Source organism: Poecilia mexicana, unplaced genomic scaffold (assembly GCF_051168715.1).
Source record: "Poecilia mexicana isolate PSO_F unplaced genomic scaffold, ASM5116871v1 scaffold_17, whole genome shotgun sequence".
NCBI lineage: Eukaryota > Metazoa > Chordata > Actinopteri > Cyprinodontiformes > Poeciliidae > Poecilia > Poecilia mexicana.
Window position 1 is genome coordinate 27,898,041 of NW_028263386.1, and position 20,616 is coordinate 27,918,656.

At 40.3% G+C, this 20,616-nt stretch overlaps 2 protein-coding genes across 2 annotated transcripts; both read right to left on the bottom strand.

Moving 5' to 3' along the window:
• Window positions 1-550: 550 nt before the first annotated feature.
• Window positions 551-3,683, bottom strand: rps15 (ribosomal protein S15). The gene is made up of 4 exons (XM_014970127.2): window positions 3,574-3,683; window positions 3,085-3,170; window positions 1,462-1,696; window positions 551-721 (listed from the first exon to the last, which is right to left on the bottom strand). The coding sequence occupies exons 1-4, from the start codon at window positions 3,574-3,576 to the stop codon at window positions 608-610; spliced, it is 438 nt and encodes a 145-aa protein (XP_014825613.1). The 5' UTR covers window positions 3,577-3,683; the 3' UTR covers window positions 551-607.
• A 3,174-nt stretch (window positions 3,684-6,857) lies between these two features.
• Window positions 6,858-20,336, bottom strand: cnn2 (calponin 2). Its single transcript, XM_014970132.2, has 7 exons — window positions 20,049-20,336; window positions 14,428-14,549; window positions 14,261-14,327; window positions 13,878-14,015; window positions 10,886-11,002; window positions 10,046-10,192; window positions 6,858-7,785 (listed from the first exon to the last, which is right to left on the bottom strand). The coding sequence occupies exons 1-7, from the start codon at window positions 20,103-20,105 to the stop codon at window positions 7,480-7,482; spliced, it is 954 nt and encodes a 317-aa protein (XP_014825618.1). The 5' UTR covers window positions 20,106-20,336; the 3' UTR covers window positions 6,858-7,479.
• Window positions 20,337-20,616: the final 280 nt, after the last annotated feature.

The window sequence follows — 20,616 nt, forward strand, 5'->3', positions numbered from 1 at the left end:
GAAGAAATGCATCAAGTGTACCAGAGTCGATAATCGAACCCCGGACGACTGCGTCGAAGACTTGGGAGCTTCGGCCGCTCTATCTCTGCGCAATCCAATAGGAAGCCCTTTCAAACACCATTCTGAAATAAATTTTATACCTATGTCGATCCTAAACAAAAATTCCACTTAGCTGGCAGCATACTCGTTTCCCCTGGTGAAGAATTAAAGCAAAATGAACTTAATCCATGGAATGTGTTTTACCTTATAATTCCAATATCTTTGCCTGGGTTTTGAAGGATTGATTTCATAATGGCTGGTTGGTTTTTGTCTAAGTTTCTTTAGACAGAGCTTAGCAGTTTTGTCAGCCATATATCTAATGTATCCAGTGAATGGCACCAAAATTGTCCTAAATATAGTCAATGAAAGGAGCAATTAATAAAATATGACACAAGAGGTCATTCAGAAACTCAGAAGGAAAATGTGGCCTTATTTAAGATTTAAGGCCCAACACTTTTTAAGAGCCTACAAAAACCCAGAAAGAGTGAAAAAATACAGCCAGACACTGCAGTTGTGTGGAGAAGCCCAGCTCATTTTTGGTTTTATTTATACAAACAATACAACCACTTTACTTCAGAGGGATGAAACGAGAAGAGTGTGTGGCTCCGATACCAGGGCGACCATGCTTGACCGGCTTGTAGGTGATGGAGAACTCTCCCAGGTAATGACCACACATCTCAGGCTGTGGAGAGACAGGAAATCCAGTCAGAATAAAGGCTTTCACATTAAAGCACACAATGGATTCAAACACAGGAAAGAGGAGCAGTTTCACTCTTCAGTGAACATTCAGTCGAAGATAGTAAATATGATATGCTCAACTATCAGCCAATACACCTACTGAAACCCTCAGTGTTTAACTGAGTTAGGGCTGAAACGATTAATTGTGATGAGTCGATAACTGAAATAATAAACTCATACAGTAATTGATCAATTAACTGGAGTATACAGACTCAAAAAAAGTCATTTGCTAAATGAACAGCAGTAATTTGGCCAGATGTGCACAGGAACATATGCACTTTACATATAGATGTCTGAAAATATGTAGAACTGGCAGTTTTAACTTCACCTCATTCAAATTCTGTGAAAATGAAATCTATTAAGCTCCTTTGCTATCCAATTAATTAATTAAAAATAGTCAATACATCAGCCCTACCCAGTAATAAGCCAAGCTATTCACATATTATTGAAGTTAAACATATTTTATTAGTTGCAGATATTAAAGGAATCCTGTTATTGCACTTTAGACAAGAACTTGTATATTTCTTATTTAAAAAAATGAATTATTTGCATTTTCAGACATATTTCTAATATACAAAATAATATTAAGTGGTGGAACAAAAAAAATCTGCCCCTTTTTTTCATCCGACTGTCAATGAGTAATCAATAGAACTGAGTGTGACTCATGGGGCCCTTCTCCCTCACCTTGATCTCCACCTGGTTGAAAGTCTTGCCGTTGTACACCCCCACCATGGAGCCCACCATCTCAGGCAGGATCACCATGTCTCTCAGGTGGGTCTTCACCACCTCTGGTTTCTCCATTGGAGGAGCCTCCTTCTTGGCCTTGCGCAGGCGCTTGAGGAGGGACTGGTGCTTGCGGCGCAAGCCCCGGTTCAGTCTCCTCCTCTGGCGGGCGCAGTACAGCTGCATCAGCTGCTCACTGTACAAACAACACACACAGCTGGAGTGAGACACTGGCAGCAAGTACACACTAAAACACAGGTCATGGCGGTACATGGTTATGCAGGGCGCTCATATGCAGAAATGCACCCACACAATATTAATATCTGTATCAGTGACAATGTGCCTGATCCATAAGGGAAGATCTATTTACTCCAATTCTATGCTTTGTGCTCTGAGTGACTTATTTATTTTACATTGGCTGTTACACTCCTAATTGCACTGACTGAGCAAATTAAAGGTGCTTTTACATGTTTGACCGAGCATGTGAAGCAGTTGGTGTATGAAAGTGTGCTGTACTGGTGCAAAATTATATACATTTGTAATTCAATACTTTTGTCTAAAAAAAAAAAAAAAAAAGTTTTAAGTCAGTCAGCACTGATTTTCTGTATTGAATCGGTATCAGTCGATACTAAACCTCAGATGTGAAAAGAGTGGATCGTACATCCCTAGTCCGGCCTTCGATTCCTGACTCTGGATCGTCGCTGCACATTTTTTCAAATATTTCAACAGGATAATCAAGACAATAGATTTTACAAAAGAAAGGTCCAATTTCCCCAGTTGAAAGATCACAGCTCAAAGCGATCGGTGTGATAAGCGCCCATTATTTCCCCATTCCAGAAAAATCTGACATCGACCGATTAATCGGTCCAAAATAGAGACCAGTTTGTTAGAAACTCAAAGTACTGATGTCATACTGAAGGTCGAGCTGACAACATATTAGTGCAGTTTGTTGTATAAAGTGAATCAGATGAAGCACAGAGACGCAGGAAGCCATAAGAAAGAGACTAGATTCTACATGTCTGGTTCATTCAACCTCAAAGATTGAGAGACGACAGGAAGGCTGAGATCGGTGCTGTAAAAATATAATATTTTCTTATTGATCATTCGACCTGTTATGGAACATGCTGGAATGTTGGTAGGTAAGGATCTAGATTTTGTAAGGCCTGGATCACAACCTACTGACCTCAGGGGGGCAGTGTCCTGCAACTTCTAGACACCTTTCTGCTTAAATTCACATGAACAAGCCTGACTGCAGGTCGGTTCCATAGGTCCAGGAACACATAAGACAATAACAGGACATGCCAGGAACTGAGGACATACAGACTGAAAATGAAGCTGCTGTGGGATTACGTGCAAAACATTTTGTTGGAGAAAAGATAAACATATATTTTATAGTCGTCTATCAAACCAAATGACCAGTTCTCCATTTCAACTTAACATATGTTGGACCAAATCCCTGATCTTTAATTAAGATTCCGCACAAATAAGGAGCTTGACTTCGGTTCCACCGTGATTACAGCGAAAAGACACTATCAACTCTTCACGGAACACTTTTGACATGAAGTGTAACTCAGCGTCACTTACTAAGACATGTCCAGCAGCTGGTCAAGGTCCACACCTCTGTAGGTGAACTTCCTGAAGGTACGCTTCTTCTTGATCTCTGTGTCCGCCTGAAACAGACGAACATCACTCCAGTGAGTGTGGCTAAACAGGTTAGCATTCATCACTGGACGGGCATTAATATCTTACAAATATATAATTATTCATAATGAAACACTAAATGGACAACTTCAAAATCCGCTTAGACAGTTTTCAACACTATTTACTTTAAACTACATTTAAAAAGTGCGCTTATCTATCGGCTTAGGCGAGCAAAGTCGGGCTAGGCTAAGGCTAAAACAAAGCCCTTATGTGCAACTTTATCTGACATTTTCAGAAACAATTTTCAGCTACAACGTGAACGAAACTCTTCCCAGGTTAGACGGTACAACCAGGCTCCCCAACCACCAACGTAAAAGCTCAGATGGGAAAGGATTTCAGTTTAACAACCACTGCTCTAGCACGGATACCTACCATCTTGCCCGATGATCCAAGGGAAAAGAACGTCCACAAGTCTCGTTTGGTGTGATATCGCGGGATTTAATTCAAGAAATGTTTTCCTGCGATTTTGTCATCTGTGACCAGCAGGTGGAGCATTTCGACCATAAAAAAACAACTATTTCCACTGTGAAGGTTTTACAAGTTATTTACCCTCTTCTCTCTGATATAAATTGGTACCGATTGACAGCGTTCTGAATACAGACACTGTTTCTCTTCAAGTACGAGGCTGGGACTTGATGTTCACCATGGACAAAGAGCCCAAACATTCAGCCAGAGATGCAATAAAACATCCAAGTCAAAGTCCAGAAATAAATCCATTTGAGAATTAGTGGAAAAACTTGAAAACTGGTGCTAAAAGATGCTTTCCATCTGAAGCTTGAGCCTGAGTTGTTTTGCAAAGAGGACTGATTTAGTCAAATTTAGTCAATAGGTGTTGAAATCTGGTAGAGCCCTACCCCAGATTGAACTGAAGACATATTATCAGTGGTGGTTGTACACAAAAATAATATCAAGATGTGTTCAGGTGACAGGAAAATTAATAGCATCTCCATAAAGCTTGTCAGCAGACAGTGGTGCTGACTTTGGATTTGATAAGAAAGAGTGGACCAACAGTAGCGGATCACATTTCTCCACAAATCATCAATGACTGTGGAAACACAACAAGCAAGTTGAATTCTGTGCCTGTCTTCTGGAATTCCTAATGAAATGCAAAATTCACTTCTACTAATCTGAAAAGAAAAACTGAACCATTGAGCAACAGTTTTTTTTTCTTTTAGATAGATAGATAGATAGATAGATAGATAGATAGATAGATAGACAGACAGACAGACAGACAGACAGACAGACAGACAGACAGACAGACAGACAGACAGACAGACAGACAGACAGACACTGTAGAAATAAACTGAATTGAATAGGTAGATATTAATGAATTGATTATGAAGTTCATTGCAATGCAATAAGGAAACTCCATGTTGAAATTTCAGGTATCTGCTTAAATGAACCCAGAAAGAAGAGGATGGACTTGGATAGTTTCCTAGGTTTCATTTAAATTGAACTTCCTTATTCCTGTATAAGATTTCCCTGCAGCTTTAGTTATGCAGCTCATTGTCCTCAAAGAGTGACCACATTATTTTTTCTATCAACACACAGATTTGTTTAAATCAAAAGTCACTGATATAAGCAGACCAAATATTCCAACAGATAGTTAAACTAAACTGTTTAGGGCATGGCCTTGAAATGCTACTCTCTTTGTTGACATGCAACAGAGACATGTAAGTGTGGTGGGATATGAAGTGCTATTAACGAGACATAGGTCACCACAGGAGGGGGGAGTGGAGCATACAGCAGAACAGAACTGAAGGCTGACTGTATTTTCAGTTTCTGTTCTCTTGTATCACTTCAGATGTCCACTGGAGTTACAGACCTGTAATTTGCAGAAGTCCTGAGATAACTCTGCAGTTTCAGAGCCTGACATTAACAGGAAAGATTAGTCTGGTCATGGCTGAAGGTTTTGCTAGTATATATATGGTTTGTATTTTGATTTTTGAAGATTTTATTTTTTACTTAAATATTTTTTTTCATAACTTCTTCAATTCACTTCACATATTATGTTTTTGGCCAAATTCTGATTTATGGTGGCCCCTCTTCAGACAAACTGACCACAGATTCTCAGTGTGAAGTATAATGTCCATGTGTCCAAAATGTGGTATTCTGATCTTTGAGCCATTTTATCACTCTTTAGTTTATCTTTAGTTGCATTGATTACTGTCTTTATAGGTCTGCCTAAAAAAATCAATCCTCCAGCCGCAGCTGATCCAGAACGCTGCTGCTGGTGTTCTGACTAAAACCACGTAGATAGAGCAGATTGCCCAGTTCTATAGTCTTTCACTGAGAAAATAGACTTTAAAATGCTGTTGGTTGTTTATAAATCACTGACAACTTAGCAACAAAAAACATTAAAGATCTGCTGATGTATCAACCTTCCAGACCTCTTACATCTTCTAGTTTTGGTTCTGGTCTGCTCTGCATCTCCAGAACCAAAACTAAACATAGAGAAGTCCAATTCAGCTTCTACGTAACACACGTCTGGAACGAACTTCCAGAAAACTGCAAAACAGCTGAAACACTGAGTTCTTTTATATCAAGGCTAAAAACCCACCTTTTTAGAGTTGCTTTTCAATCAGTAACTGGAACATTGAGCAACTTATTTGAAATGTATTTGATGATTTTGATGACATTTGAGAAAAAGTGTGACTGTATGATGTTTTTATGATGTAAAGAACTTCAAACTGCCTTGTTGCTGAAATGTGCTGTACAAATAACCTTAACATAACTCTGGGACGTGGCACTCCATCCTGCTGAAAAAACCCAGATGCAGGTTGTGATTGGATGGTTGGGAGAAGTTGCTGCTGAGGAGCATTTGGCTAGCAGCTGAGCTCTGGGAGAGAACAGTGAGGAAGCCCAGTCCCTTGGATCAGAAGCTGTTGGGATGTTTCAGTATTGGCGCCCCACACAATCCATGGATCTGATCAAAATGCTGTCGTCCAAAGGTCTTGACCAAGTCAAATGAGGCCTGTAGAGTTGTAGATGCGTTTGGTGATCTCTTGGATGAGTTTATATGCTTTTAAGCCAATACTTGTAGCCTGGTTCACCTTCTGCTCCATGTTTTTTTTTTCCATTTGCTTATGACGTACTCCAATTCAATGGAGACTCAACACTTCAGAAATGGATTTTCCAGAACATTAATTGCTGTGCTATGTTGAATTTCTTAAATCAGGAAATGATTTCCTCTATGCCCATGCAGACACTCACACACATTTGCTTTGGCTTAATTACAGCTCAGTGTGTTCTTTCAGAGAACTTTTTATTGAGTCCAAATACTCAAGTTAATTACTAAATTAATTATTTCAACTATCAATTGCTTCACCCTTGGCATTTACTTCAGTTATCTAAAATATAGCAATCTAAAACAACCCAGAGTGACAAAGAAATTAAGGAGAGGATGCTTTTTCACAGCCATGTACCTTTTTGTTCAGCTATCCTGCAGTAAGTGTTAAAGGAACTGAACTGATCTGGTATGAGGAAGTTTCATTAGCTTCTAGAGAAATACTCAACCCAAGACATGCCAAAAATAAATAACAGAAGCATCTTCAAGTGCTGGGTTAGGAGGTTGTGCTGCAACAGGACATTCCATTTTTTCCTGCTTTTGGGTAAAAACCTGAGCTCAGAAATTAGGGGAAAAAAAGGACCACAACTAATGTATACATTTTATTAAACCACTTTCACATGTTTAGTTCTCCTCTATGGGCAACAATATTGCAAACATTGTTCAGACTCAGCATAAATAGCATCATAAATGATCAAACATAATGTTAGGATTGTTCGCATGTCAACCATTGTTTATGAAATATTCACTTAAACAGTCACTGAAAAACAATAAATCCAGTATTCTTGCTTGGAATGTTGGAAACTCATGCTGCCTCTGGTTCAAAGAAAAAAAAAAACATTTGTCCAGTTGGACTGGTTATGCAAACAAAGCAACAATTTCCTGCACTAAAGATAAAAAAGGAAGACATTTGTAAGAATAGGAAAAAAACAAAACTGTTCCAACAAGATCTGTATTTTATCCAATGTTCTGGTGCTAAACAATAAACCAAGTCAAACCATTGGTTTCAGGTGGAATCGCTATATATTTTTAAGTATAAAAAAAGATGAATCACAAAAATACAGTTCATCATGATATGTGTATCAATTAAAGCCAACGACAAATTCATACAATACTAAAAGGATGGGACCTGAAAAGGCAGCTCAACATCCTGTGGATATAAAAAAAAACATCTGCCTGCCTCCATGCTGTCTAACATCACCTCCCTCCTTTTAATAATCTGTCCCGTCGTCGTCAAACACCTGCTCCTCTTCCAGGTATCCCTGGTAACCTTCGTCATGGTAGTCAGGGAAGTATTCTCGTCTGCTGCCGGCACCATCCTGATCATTGGGGACTTCTACAGCATTGGGGCAGTACTTGGAGTCGTAGATCTGCCGTCCCAGACCAAAGTTCTGGCCGCTCTGATTGGCTCCCTGGCTGTACCCCATCTGCAGGGACATGGTGCTGTTGTCGCACTTGTCTGTGCCCAGTTTCTGGTCATAGATGGCCCGCCTGGTCCCAGGAGCGGTCATCCCAGCCTGGAGGAAAACATGACAGAATCATTTTCCATTCAGGCTGCAGCAATTTAAAAGCCAGAACACCAACAGTTGCTGCTTCAATGGAGATATAAGACAGACGAAGAAATGAAAGTGACTAAAGTGCCTGACCAATAGGAAAGAAGCATAAGCTTTTACTTCTTGCAGGTTTTTATGCAACATATTGGTGTTGAGCATTTTTAAGAGGAAGATTTCCTTTAATATTAAAAACAAGACTTAATTTCGAGGGGGCAACATGAATATCTTGTAAAACTAAAGTTGAATACAATACACAAGCAGTTGGTTTCATTTGAGTACTTGAGTATTTTATTTACACAGATTTTTGTTGGGCAAAATTAGTTTATATTTATATTGCTATGGATTTTATTAGAGGTGTGCCGATCGATCGGCCACCGATCATAATCAGCCGATTTCCGTGAAAAAGTGTATGATCGGTGATAACCGATCACCGTCTCTTGTTGCCAATCACCTGTATCTCATTCGCAGCCTGCATGTGCAGCTGATCTCCTTTTTTCTTCACAATGCGCAAGCGCACAGCAACAAATCCTAAGCGATGTGGTAAGGAACTATCATGCTCTGAGAGTGAATGGGGAAGTTTGCGTGTTCCGCCGAAGAAATACCTTGGGGTTGAAGCACGTCAAAATGAATCAGCACAACGAATCTAATGAGACATTTAAAAGACAAGCACTTGACGGAGTTTGGCTACATCGAGGCTCACTGCAGTGATCCGGAGCGATCAAATAGCAGTTAAAGCAGCGCACAACTACCATTACTCACCCGGAAGACCATACTGGTCTGAAAGCTAAACAAAATAACCCAATACTTTGAGTCAACGAGCTAGCGGTGGAAGACGGTGGTTTTGCTCCCGCTGTTGGACCGCCACCAAGCGCTATTGGTAGTAATATTTCACTGCTCCACCCGCAGTGAACTCTCACACCGACCGTCTGCTTAAAGCTGCAGCAGGTAACTTAAACAAAAAAAACATTTGTATTAAAACTTTCACCATGTAACAACATGAGATAGAGCCATCCATTTTCTAACACCCTTGTCCCTACTGGGATCGGGAGGGGTGCTGGTGCCTGTCTCCAGCTAACGTTCTGGGCGAGAGGCAGGGTCACCCTGGACATGTCGCCAGTCTGTCACAGGGCAACACAGAGACAAGCAGGACAAACAACCATGCACCCACACACTCACACTTGGGGAGAATTTAGAGAGACCAATTAACCTGACAGTCATGTTTTTGGACTGTGGGAGGAAGCTGGAGTATCCGGAGAGAACCCACGCATGCACAGGGAACATGCAAACTCCATGCAGAAAGACCCCAGGTCAGGGATCGAACCCAGAACCTTCTTGCTGCAAGGCAACAGCTCTACCAACTGCGCCACAGTGCAGCCCCCATGAGATGGATAATTACTGAAAATAAATAAATAAATAAATAAATAAATCAATCAATCAATCAATCAATCAATCGATGTCTCCTCCCTGTGTTCTGCAGAATTACTCTACTCAGTCAGAAACAACCAATCAGAACCAGCATTAATCAGCTAGCCGCTCTCCAGAAGTAAAGATTCACTAGCTCAGTATTGTTTATTTTGATGAAACCTGCATTTGACTTTGAATAAATATTTCTTTTTTTAACATTATTTTAGGTAGGCAGTGTTATGAGATTTATTTCACTCATGTATAATTTAAGCTGTTGAGAACTTTACTGTTAAATATTGTTATACTGATTGCAGGTTTTTCAGTTGTCCTTTTGACTGAATAGCTGCTGTACTGTGCCTGCAAGTATTTTGTAATTTACTTCTAAATTAGGTGAATTTATTGCCAGATCATTTTTCCATTTTGCCAGATCACATAGCAGCATTTATACCTAAAGCGAAAAATTAACAGCCAATCCAGGTGATCGGCAAAGATTGGCTTCATGGGTGATCGTATCGGAATTGGCAGCAAAAAACCTGATCGGAGCATCCCTAGATTTTATTTTTCTGTGACAACATATTGTCTGACTTCGTATATGTTTATATACGAATATATTTTTCATTCTGGTGACCGTTTAAGAAAAAAAAAAAAAATCTGTTTTGAAGTTACATGTTTGTTTAGCCAAATCCAATTAGAAAAAACCCCTCAGAAAATGTGTAATATGATCATATATCATATTTTGAGGTAATACCGCCCCCTCTTCTCTATGCTCACTTCCCCTGAAGCCCAAGAGCAGTGGCATAATGAGGCAGTGATGCAGTACCTGACTTGCTCCCTTGTTGGTTCCCATCTGCAGGCTGATGGTGGTGTTGTCCATGGGGGGCTGGATCTGAACCTTTGGGTCATATAAATGCCTCCTGGTGCCATATGCATTCATCCCAGCCTGGCTGGCACACTTGTTGGTCCCCATCTGCAGACAGGAAGGGCAGAAGACAGTAGCTAAAGCAGACAGGATGGTCTGGATTATAGCAGTATTTGAAGTGTAGAGAAATGTGATGCTCGTTTATCCACTAATCCAGTGTTTCCCAACCCTGGTCCTCAAGGCACACTGCCCTGCATGTTTTAGATGTTTCCCTGCTTTAACACACCCCATTTAAATGATTGCAGTTCAGAAAAAGCTTGTTAATCACCCATCAATTGAAATCAAGTGTGTTGAAGCAGGGAAAGACCTAAAACATGCAGAGCAGTGTGCCTTGAGGACCAGGGTTGAAAAACACTGCACTAATCCATTAATGCATGATTCAAGTTTCAGTCAGCTGTTACAACACTGTACCAAAGCATGCTGAAAAACACTTGAACTTGTCACTTGACAAGTGACAAGTTCCTTAGCAACGAGGCAAACAAAAGTGTTACCAGAACAATGAGTAAAGCAGCTACTGAAACAGGCTGTTTATGAAGTCAGGAGCTATTCTAGTTTCACACTGTGCAGCAAGAGATGAGGGCATGTCAGCTCAAACATTTTCTACAAAAATCTCAAGAGAAAATCTAAACCCAGATGCAGGTTGTTTTCCAAAGACAGTAACAGTCACTGCATACCAATATGCATTCCGTTATGGGAAACAGCAACTCTAAATAAGGGGAGGTGCTATTAACTAATACAGACCTGTAAGCCAATGACACACTGTCCAGCCTTCAGCTTTTCCTCGTCAAACATCCGCTCCTGTTTGTCTGCATACTTGATGCCGATGTCCACCCGGGACTGGCAGCCCTTGGTCTTAGCCTGGCAGAGGACAAAAAAAAATGTTCAAGGAGTTCTGACACTCATACTGAAGCAGAGAGGAAAAACAAACAAGCAAAAAACAAACAAACAAACGAGACACATTAAAGCAAGAACACAGAAACCCAAAACTACTGTTCTGGTGAACTGCTAGGTAACCCCTCTGACACACCCCTTTTTGCAGCTTCTCTCTGCCTGTTAGTGAGAACCAGGTGGACTCTAACAGTCCACCTGGTACACAGCTACACAGCAATCAGAGTGTAGGCACTTTTGGTGCGACTGACCTGTCACTCCTGTTTAAGAGCATCAGAAGCAAACAGTGCTGGTAGCATGTAAATTCAGAACTGTGCAATAGTTTCTACAAACTGTGAAAGACAGCCGGTAAGCCTCACAATGCTGTTGCTCATTGCTGAACTTCATTGGAGCAGCAAATGAACTCTGATTGTATCAAACTGTTTAATCTTGTTGAAGTCAAGCTAGTAAGTTAAAAAGAAAGAAAAAAATACACTTGGTGTTTATTGGTTAAAGTAGAAAGGGAAAAAAAGAAATGTCAGAATGTTTCAAAATATTTAACAAAATATTGATAAAAATGCTAATTTATTTATTGCTGTTGAATTTTACTATAAAATATTTGCTATTTATTATACTTTTGAAATGACTGGTTTAAAGGGGGTGGAAATCTGATTATTCACAATGTATTTATTTGTTAGTTTTAGAATGTAATAGATGCATTTCTGTTTCTTTTGAGGTTTTTCACCTGCACCTGTGTGCTATGTGGTCCATCATGCAAAAATAAAGATGAGTCAACTAAATTAAAGGCTCTGAGTGAAATCCAGTTCAAACTTCACAGTGGAAACTATCCCTTTCAAGTGGGGAATCACACAGCAAACCAAACCTGACAAAACTTGACAACTACTGCCATATTCTCTGATTACTACAATGACATCTGAACCCCAACATCCATTATAAAAAACATCTTTAAAGCTGAAAATAATTCTACTTTACTGTAAAATAGTTTATCCTGACCTGTACTTATGTTTAACCAAGCTGATTACTGTAATGGTGTCATGTGCCCGGTGTTTTTGTTTTGAGACCATCCTTGTCATGTCCCTCATCTCCCTGATTCCCTGCAGCTGTGTCGCGCCCTGATTGCTTCCCTTCTTAAAGCCTCCCTCAGCACCTACCCACTGCCAGATTATCGAACGCTCTCAGCAAGTAGTTTATAGCTCTCCATTCACGCCCTCTGTGTTTCTGCCTCGCTCTTGTTCTCTGGATTTGCCCCTTTTGCCTTGCCCTTGTCGGACTGCTGTTTGCCTACCCGGATCTCGACCTAGCCTGATCATCCACGCCGCTCACGCCTTCTCCCTCGGACTCTGCTCTCTTCTCCTTTGTGTATGACCTCAGCCCGGCTGACCAAGAACTAGGATCTCACTCTGATGCTACGTTGTGAGTACGCTGCCCTGCATCAGCGCTTCTCACCCGGCCCCCATGCTCAATCTCCTAGCCTGTACAGCTGTCAAACCAGCGTGCCGCTCTTAGCTTACGCTAATAAAGATCCTAAGTTTTCTGCTCACTCCTGTCTCGTGGCTGATTTCGGGTCCTCCTAGTGTGCTTTTACAGATTACCACTAATGGGATTGCAGCAGGTTTCATTTTACACCATTATGATATAGATTTAAGATGTTTATGAATTACAAAAACCAACATGTACTCATTTAGTAACTTACGTTAAATATACATGTTGGTGTTTTATTTGCATGAGAGTCAATTGCTTTTGTAATGATTATTAATCCGCTCTACAAAAATTAGCCTATGCAATATGTCCAGCTTTTCGCAATTCTGTAATCACAAAAAGTCACGCAAAACAAAAAAAAACAGATTTGCACATTTTTTAAAGCAAAATGACAAGAAAAAAAGAGAGCCATGAGCCACTGCAACTATACATGCTGCTATAGCACCACAGGGATGGGAAAAATAACAAAGCCATTTGCACTCTTTTCTTGCTTTTGGTGTCAGCTGTGCCACACAGACTTGTTGCCATAGCAATTGATTGCATATTTCTTTGCAATTAATCCCAATACATTAATTGCATTGTTGTGAAACATTTCCCACACAAAGAACAGAACATTCAGTCTGTTGCAGTATTGTTATCAGGCTTGATGTGTATATAGCTTTAATTAATAAGTGATCATCTGAAGACAGTGGCAACTTTTAGCTAATTTAAACACCAGCTCTGCTGATGATCTGTCAGTTATCCTGTGGGTTGCCTTTTCTTCCCTGAAACAAAACACACTGAATTCTACAGTACAGCTACATGTTAAGGTTGTCAAAGTCAAGCTAGCATAACTGAGGGGGGTCAGGGGGGAGCTTGCCATGTGACATCACATTGTAATGTGTCTGTACAGTCAGCATCATACTGGTTACTAACAGGATTAAGCCAACAATTTGCTTAATCATGTCATTGTCCTTAATCTGTTTAAATAAAGGCTCTTAATGAGCAGATGGCTCAAGTAACAATGTATTCATTTTAATTCCCCAAGTCAAAGAAAGTTTTGAGTCTTTTTTTCCTTTCACTGGCTTGTGGAAAAGGCTGAATGTTGGGCAATAAAGCAGCTCCAACAGGTGGATTTACTCCACCATCTTTTACTTTTGGCAAAGCAATTCCCCAGCTAGAACTGAAAAATTAAAGGAACAAACTCAAAATTTAAAAGTAAAAATTTTTTATCTGGACAAGTCTTTTTATAGACTTGAAATTTAGATGCCTACATGTTAATCTTTAGATCCAGCACTAAACTAAAGCATGGACTGAAACTAAACAGGACCTCCTGTAAGACATAATGGGTGTAGAAGGTGTTTGTGAAGGTTAGTTGAGGACTCACCATGCTGGCGAGGGCGAGCAGCGTCGTCTGGACCTGCGTCATGTTGCCGTTCTCAAACAGGTCATTGGCTTCAAAGATATCATGAGGCTTCAGGCCGTATATTGTGATGGCTTTGATGAAGTTGGTCAGGTTCTCCAGCTAGGACCACACCAAATCCAATGTTTATTCAAGATTTCCACTGTTTGCATGAGTTCTTTTCTTTAATGAAAAGCTCAGACAGAAAGCAAGTTCTGCAACTAATCAGCAGGAAGCCATCATGACGAGGCATGACTTGGAGCACTGTTAATGGTCTTGTCTGTGTAACAAACAGCCTTCTGTTCTGTAAAGGAGCCACTCCTTGCAGTGGATCAGAAGAAAAGCAGATTAATTGCCAGCTAACTCACCTGATGCCAGTTCAGAGCTGATTGGTTGATCTTTTTCACAGAGCATGGCTGCAGTTTGTTGATGAGGCTGGAGAAAAGAAGAGGGGGAAGTTATCAAGCTAAAAAAAAAAAACCACAATCACGACTCCTTAGGCTCAGCATAGTGAACTCCTGAGAGCGCCTCTTACTTGCACAGGATGACTCCATTTTTCAGGCCTTTTTGGAAGTCTGGTCCAATGGGACAGCCGGTGATGTCCTCGATCCAGATCCTGAGCTCCTCTTCTTTCTGAGGGTCATACTTCTGCGCAATCTGGCCAGGCAAAGGTCAGAGGTCAAATATGTGTTTCACACAGTTCCAGATTTTCAAACAGTAAATGCAGTTTTGTATTTGTAAGCAGATTAAAAGCATTCATTTCCACTAGTGATACACCGATTGCAGTTTTCTGGCCAATCACTAATCTTTAAAAAAAAAAAAAAAAAAAACCCTGACGATTTTTTCTTATATCGATTTTCTTGAAAAAGTCACTGAAAGAGTAAAAAGATAACCAAGGCAACAATGAGGTGATTGTTAACCGCACACGTGCAGATGGAACCTCAATCGGCCCTCTGTCACTGCAGAGCAAAGATGACAGTGGCTGATTTTCAGATTAGATACGATCAGTTTTTCTTGTAAATATTGGTCGATCTCTCAAAATGAAGAAAATCAGGCCACGTTTATGAGTGCACCCCTAATTCCCACCATGATCTCCTCCTCGCTTGATGGATTCACTCATTAGATGCTAATGTGTATTTAATAAGTCTGCAGGGGTTGAAGATCAATATTTGTATTATTTTTTCAAGAGTAAATTACTATTGTTTGTTTTATTCAGTTTTCATGTGCTGAATTTTTAATAAATTCATCAGCTGGAGGAACCCACTTGTGTCTGAATGTGCTTTGAGGGAATTACAGCATCATTTTATGGCAAAGTAACTATATTAACTTCAGTTATAAAATGCTGTATATATAAAATGAAAGATATTTATATTGTAATTCATAGCCTTGCAGTTGGGCCACTCTCTCTTTAAAAACTTCTCTAACAGGAAGTCATCACGACATGGTTCCTCTGTTAACTCTAATATTACCAATTTTGTACTGGTAAGTAGTTTTACAAACTACTTACCAGTAGTTTTTAAAACTACTGGTAAGTAGTTGGATGAAGCTAAGCTACACTTAGCTTCATCCAGAGAGTCCGGGCTCTTGGCTGCTCCGAGGAGGAGCTGCACCTTGAAGGCGGGGCTAGGTCCAACCAGGCATTTTTGCCCAGCTGCCATGGAGATTAAAGCATTTCTCCAACATGCATGAAAGCATGAAAGAATCAAAGAAACACTCCAGGTGTATTTTTGATGAGACAACAATAGAACACAATGTAAAGCTCAAAAAAGTGTATTTTACATAATACTGCCCCTTTAAGACATTTGCCTCATTGCTCACAGCAGTGATCATAGAGGGGTTTGTCACATAAATAAAGGAAAACACAACGATTTCCTGTTTGCTAAGCTGCTCCGTTTTCCTGAGAACCACAGAGAGCCAAGTTGTTAAAAACGGGGCGGGATTGTGAGTGGTTACTGATTTCTAAGAATTTCATTTGTCACTGAGACAGTAAGCAGGAGAACAGCAGCCAGTGTTTGGCCTGCAGGAAGACAACTGTGGTCACATAAACAGTGGTTGGGTCTGCAGTGACAGGAGCAGTGGAACAGGGGAGACCCAGAGTGAAACAGATCAACACTTCTGCTCCCCCAGTGAAGGTGTTGAATAGTGTGCGTGTGTGTGCAGACTCTCCAGGCCCAACACCACCACAAAGGAGCTCACAGCTGTCTGCACTCTAAGGAACAGCTACTTTCTAATTAAACTCGCTTCCTTCAGATAGCCACCTATTAAAGACAACAGTGGCAAGCTGGATTGCCCACAAAGAATCTGGAAGATGTAATTTATAGTGACAAGCTGAGCACTAGGAATTTAGCCCACAGCGCTAGAGTTAAAAAAAAAAAAAAAAAAAAAAGCTCAATGAGGCAACAAGAAGTAGGACTCGGCGTGCTGATCCAGGGAGAGAACACATTCTGCACCAATAAGCAAAAAGGTTACTGTAGCTAACAGACTAAACTTCTCACAGAACTCATCTGTATGTTTAAGGCAGTTACAAAGGGAAAGGGTGCAAACTTCTCATTTATATCCCATTTTCATCTGCTGTTCCATGGAGATGGAGAAAATTGTCTTTTAACAACCACAAACTCATTCTGCCTCCAATGCCAAACAAAGAGAAATTAGATTCCCACTTTGATGCGATTCATTTAATCCCAAATAAGAAATCAGGTAGTCTTCCTTTAAATGTAGCCAACGGTAACATCATCACCATGCTCAAATTTTACACAGTTTTATTTTAACCTCCCCCCCAACTCCCAAAAAAAAAAACCATCACCTTTAATGTGTGAACTTGTGAAAAACGGCAGTTCATCTTTTAAATGCCTCGCATTTCTGAGTTATGAAAGGAAATGCCACTGCAATGAGCAAGGAGAGAGGCAGCAGTAGACAGAGGGAAATCCGCATAGTTTCTGCTGAAGACAAGAGAGAGGGATAGGGAGGGGGACTTTGACCCCTTCTCCCAAACAAGGCCACTTCCAAAGAACACAGATGGAAAAAATATCTGAGGGATGTGGAGGTATGTTATAGTCTTTGGAAAGAGACAGGAAAAACCAAAAAACTGAGAAGTCTTCACAACAAGAAGTGCAACTTGGCCAGCAGCAGCCTGGTTCAGTCATTAAAACAAAAGATGTTTTGTTTTCAAGAAAGCTTCATGTATTAAATTCCTTATGGCGTGCTGCTTAACATGTTGAAAAGCGTGCCCAAATTTCCAGCATCAGCTTATAGCAGAGGTTCCCAAACTGTGGGGTGCGCCCCCTGGGGGGCGGGGGGGTGTCTGTCATGCCATTGCAGAGGGGGCGCGGGAAGCCGTCTGGATGGAAAAAAAAAAAAAAACATGAACACTGTATGCGCTGGGTAACTGGCCAACTCTCTGTTATTTGTATGTCAATTTAGGGCAGGGGTGTCCAAAGTCGGTCCTCGAGGGCCAGCATTTTTTGGGGGGGCAAAATGAATGTACACAGCTGAAAATAGACACCAACGTCGGCAGCCTACAAGGTACTTCTTAAGCTTAAGGTTCTGTATTGATATTAGCTAGTCATCTTTTAGCTAACATTACCTGCATCCAACAGCTTTACTCAACTCAGTCGTTTGGTTTGGAGGGAAAAACTGTGAAAAGTTCTTTGCGTTTTGCTGGTTTGCTGCCGTAATTCTAACACAAACCTATGTAGCTCCGCACAGCAGCAGCAGGTCTCCTTCACAGGTGTAAACCCAGCTCGAGCGTCGTAGCGCTCATGTTGCGTTTAAAGGCGGCTCGGAAAAACAGGTTACAACATGTTAACAACGGATTAAACAGTTTTAACTGCTGATAAAAGTGACAGAGGACAAAAATATGGGAAGTGTGGAAGCCTCTACTGTATCAAATTGACATAGGAATAACAGAGAGTTGACCATTCTAAGGTATCACGCACAGCTGCCGTGATTCTAACACAAACCTATGTAGCTACGCACAGCAGCAGCAGGTCTCCTTCACAGGTGTAAACCCAGCTCGAGCGTCGTAGCGCTCATGTTGCGTTTAAAGGCGGCTCGGAAAAACAGGTTACAACATGTTAACAACGGATTAAACAGTTTTAACTGCTGATAAAAGTGACAGAGGACACAAATATGGGAAGTGTGGAAGCCTCTACTGTATCAAATTGACATAGGAATAACAGAGAGTTGGCCATTCTAAGGTAAAAACCCATCGCAACAAAAAATGTTTTTTTTTTTTCATCCAGACGGCTTCCCGCGCCCCTCCTGCAATGACACGGCGCACCCCCCCCCCCCCCAGGGGGCGCGCCCCACAGTTGGGAACCTCTGTTCTAAGGAATTAAGATGAGAAGGATTAGATTTTAAATTTATAGTTTTAAAAAAAAAAACACCAAGTAGAGACTAGATTACTTTACATTATTTCAATCATCTTAAATTTCAATACTTTTGTCACAATCTAAACCACTTTGTATCAGATCAGTCAGAACCAACAACCAGAGTTACAGGACATCATTTACAGTTCGCAAGTTAAAAAAAAAAATTACCTTGAAAAGAATTTTAATTTGTCTTGGTAAATTTCAATTAATCATGGTAAAGAATTAAATTTTAAGTATTACTGAAATTTTTATTTTTACCATTTGTTCCACAATTTGTTCTACAAGATCCTTAATAAAAATCAGTAAATTTGAAAATCTAAATAAATGCAGTTACTGTGTGCAGTTTAATGATATAAAACACTTCAAGTGTCCTGCAGATTTTTTTTTCAAATGAGAATTTTTTTTCAAGAGTAGTTTGTGGTGCTATGAATGCCATGCCATGCAGCCACAACCATACAGCTACCAAAAAATAGTTTTTATAATAATTTTTACTATTATCACAAAAGTACTAAATATTGCAATAAAATTCTATGTCCATGTCACCCTCCCCTACTCTAGAGAGTATATTTAGTGTACAACAATGCATTCCTAGGATAACCTCCATGAAGTTGGTACCAGGGTGGCCTCATGGGGAGGAGATGGGAGTATTTTTTGTTAGTGTCATCTATGTTGGCCATCACTCACACTTTTATTTAAAGCAATTTAATGTGCATTCCTATATTATGCCTGGCGTACTGTTAGTAAATGTAGGATACCCATAAGAATTATTCTGGTTGGATAAGAGAGGTAACAGAGTACAGGTATTCAAACCAAAACAAGAGAAATATAGTGTGATAGGTAATCAAGCTTACTTGATTAATTCAACCCAGATTTGAAACTACAGTTTTAAAGCAGGACCATCATTCCAAATAAAAAAAAAAGCACTGATAATGTCATTTGTCTTTAATGATAATCCCGCCCACGTCTGATCGTCCAGAGTACTTTAGATTTTACTGGAATCTAATGGTCCGGATTCCTTAAAACCAGTCAAACAGAACTTCACCGAAGTGAAGCCAACTTTTCAAACTTTCTTATGAAGAGGTATGCAAGGCTTCCTTAAATAAACAAGGTGCTTCCCTCATGAAGGCCGCTTAAGTTACACATATTGGGTTCGTTTTGTTAAGCGTTTCACAAACACAGGGACATTTTCACAGAGAGAGTCAGGGGTTAGAAATATGACCGCAGAGAAGAAGTTAAATGACGACCAACAGCACGGAAACGCAATGACTGGAGGGGAGCAGTGAGAAACCACCTCAGAAAAAGAGATAGACTTTACAAAGGGTTATGACAGACAATCATAACAGGGACTAATAGGTGAATTACATTATCTGCTAATGAGGGTCACAATGCAGGGCGGCTGGCTGCACGCGGGGAAGAAAGTGCTGCGGGATAACTTTTTGCCACGACAAAACTTGGTTGCCACGATGGGCAACGCCCATAGGTTTTAAGACTTACTTTCGTAAACACGAGAAACAATGAAATTTAACTTCAATATCTTATTACTACAAGTTATTTCAAGTTGTTTAAAAAGTTTAGTTTCTCGACGACAAGAAGTGAAAAAGACAAAATTAACTTTTAGTTCAGGCTTTTGTCTCCTTTTCACCTCCACCTTTAAACCTGGCTGCGCGTGGCAAAATGGAGGCCAGGTGACTTCGCAACTCGCGTTCCATGAAAACTACACGTGTAAATAACGGAAAGAAAAATTTGTTACGAGTTAGTTTTTAATTATTACACACAACGCACTTACCTTGTTTTTCACTTCTGCAGATAACCCATAGGTGGGACCTTTGTTGAAGGAAGCCATTGTTAAACTGTTGACACTTCTTTTCTCAAATAAATTAAAAGGAGCACGCCGACGTCTGAACACAAAACTGCTCTTAATTATATTCGACTGTCTCTGCCAATGAGACCCTGTAGAGAACAAACTACTTCCTCTCGTTTTACGGCCGCCAATTAGAGCGCTCCCACGGTTTAACAGTCAAAGAGAAATACAGAGATGGTACCCTGCTCTCAGTCCGCCTGCTTCTGCGTGTGGTTTACCGGGGCAATTTGAACCACCACATGGAGGTGGATTTTTATTGGGTGGAGCCTGAACAAAGCTGGTTATTCCTTCCTTTTATAGAAAGCTATCATTTACATTAAATACGTCATGAGAGCACCAGATTATATAATTTGATGTCTGTTTACGCAAGATTCATATCTTGCAGTTAGGTTGTAATGTGACAAAATACGGTAAAGTTCAAGGGTTATTTGAAAACCACTGTATGTATGTATGTATGTATGTATGTATACATACATGTATGTATGTATACATA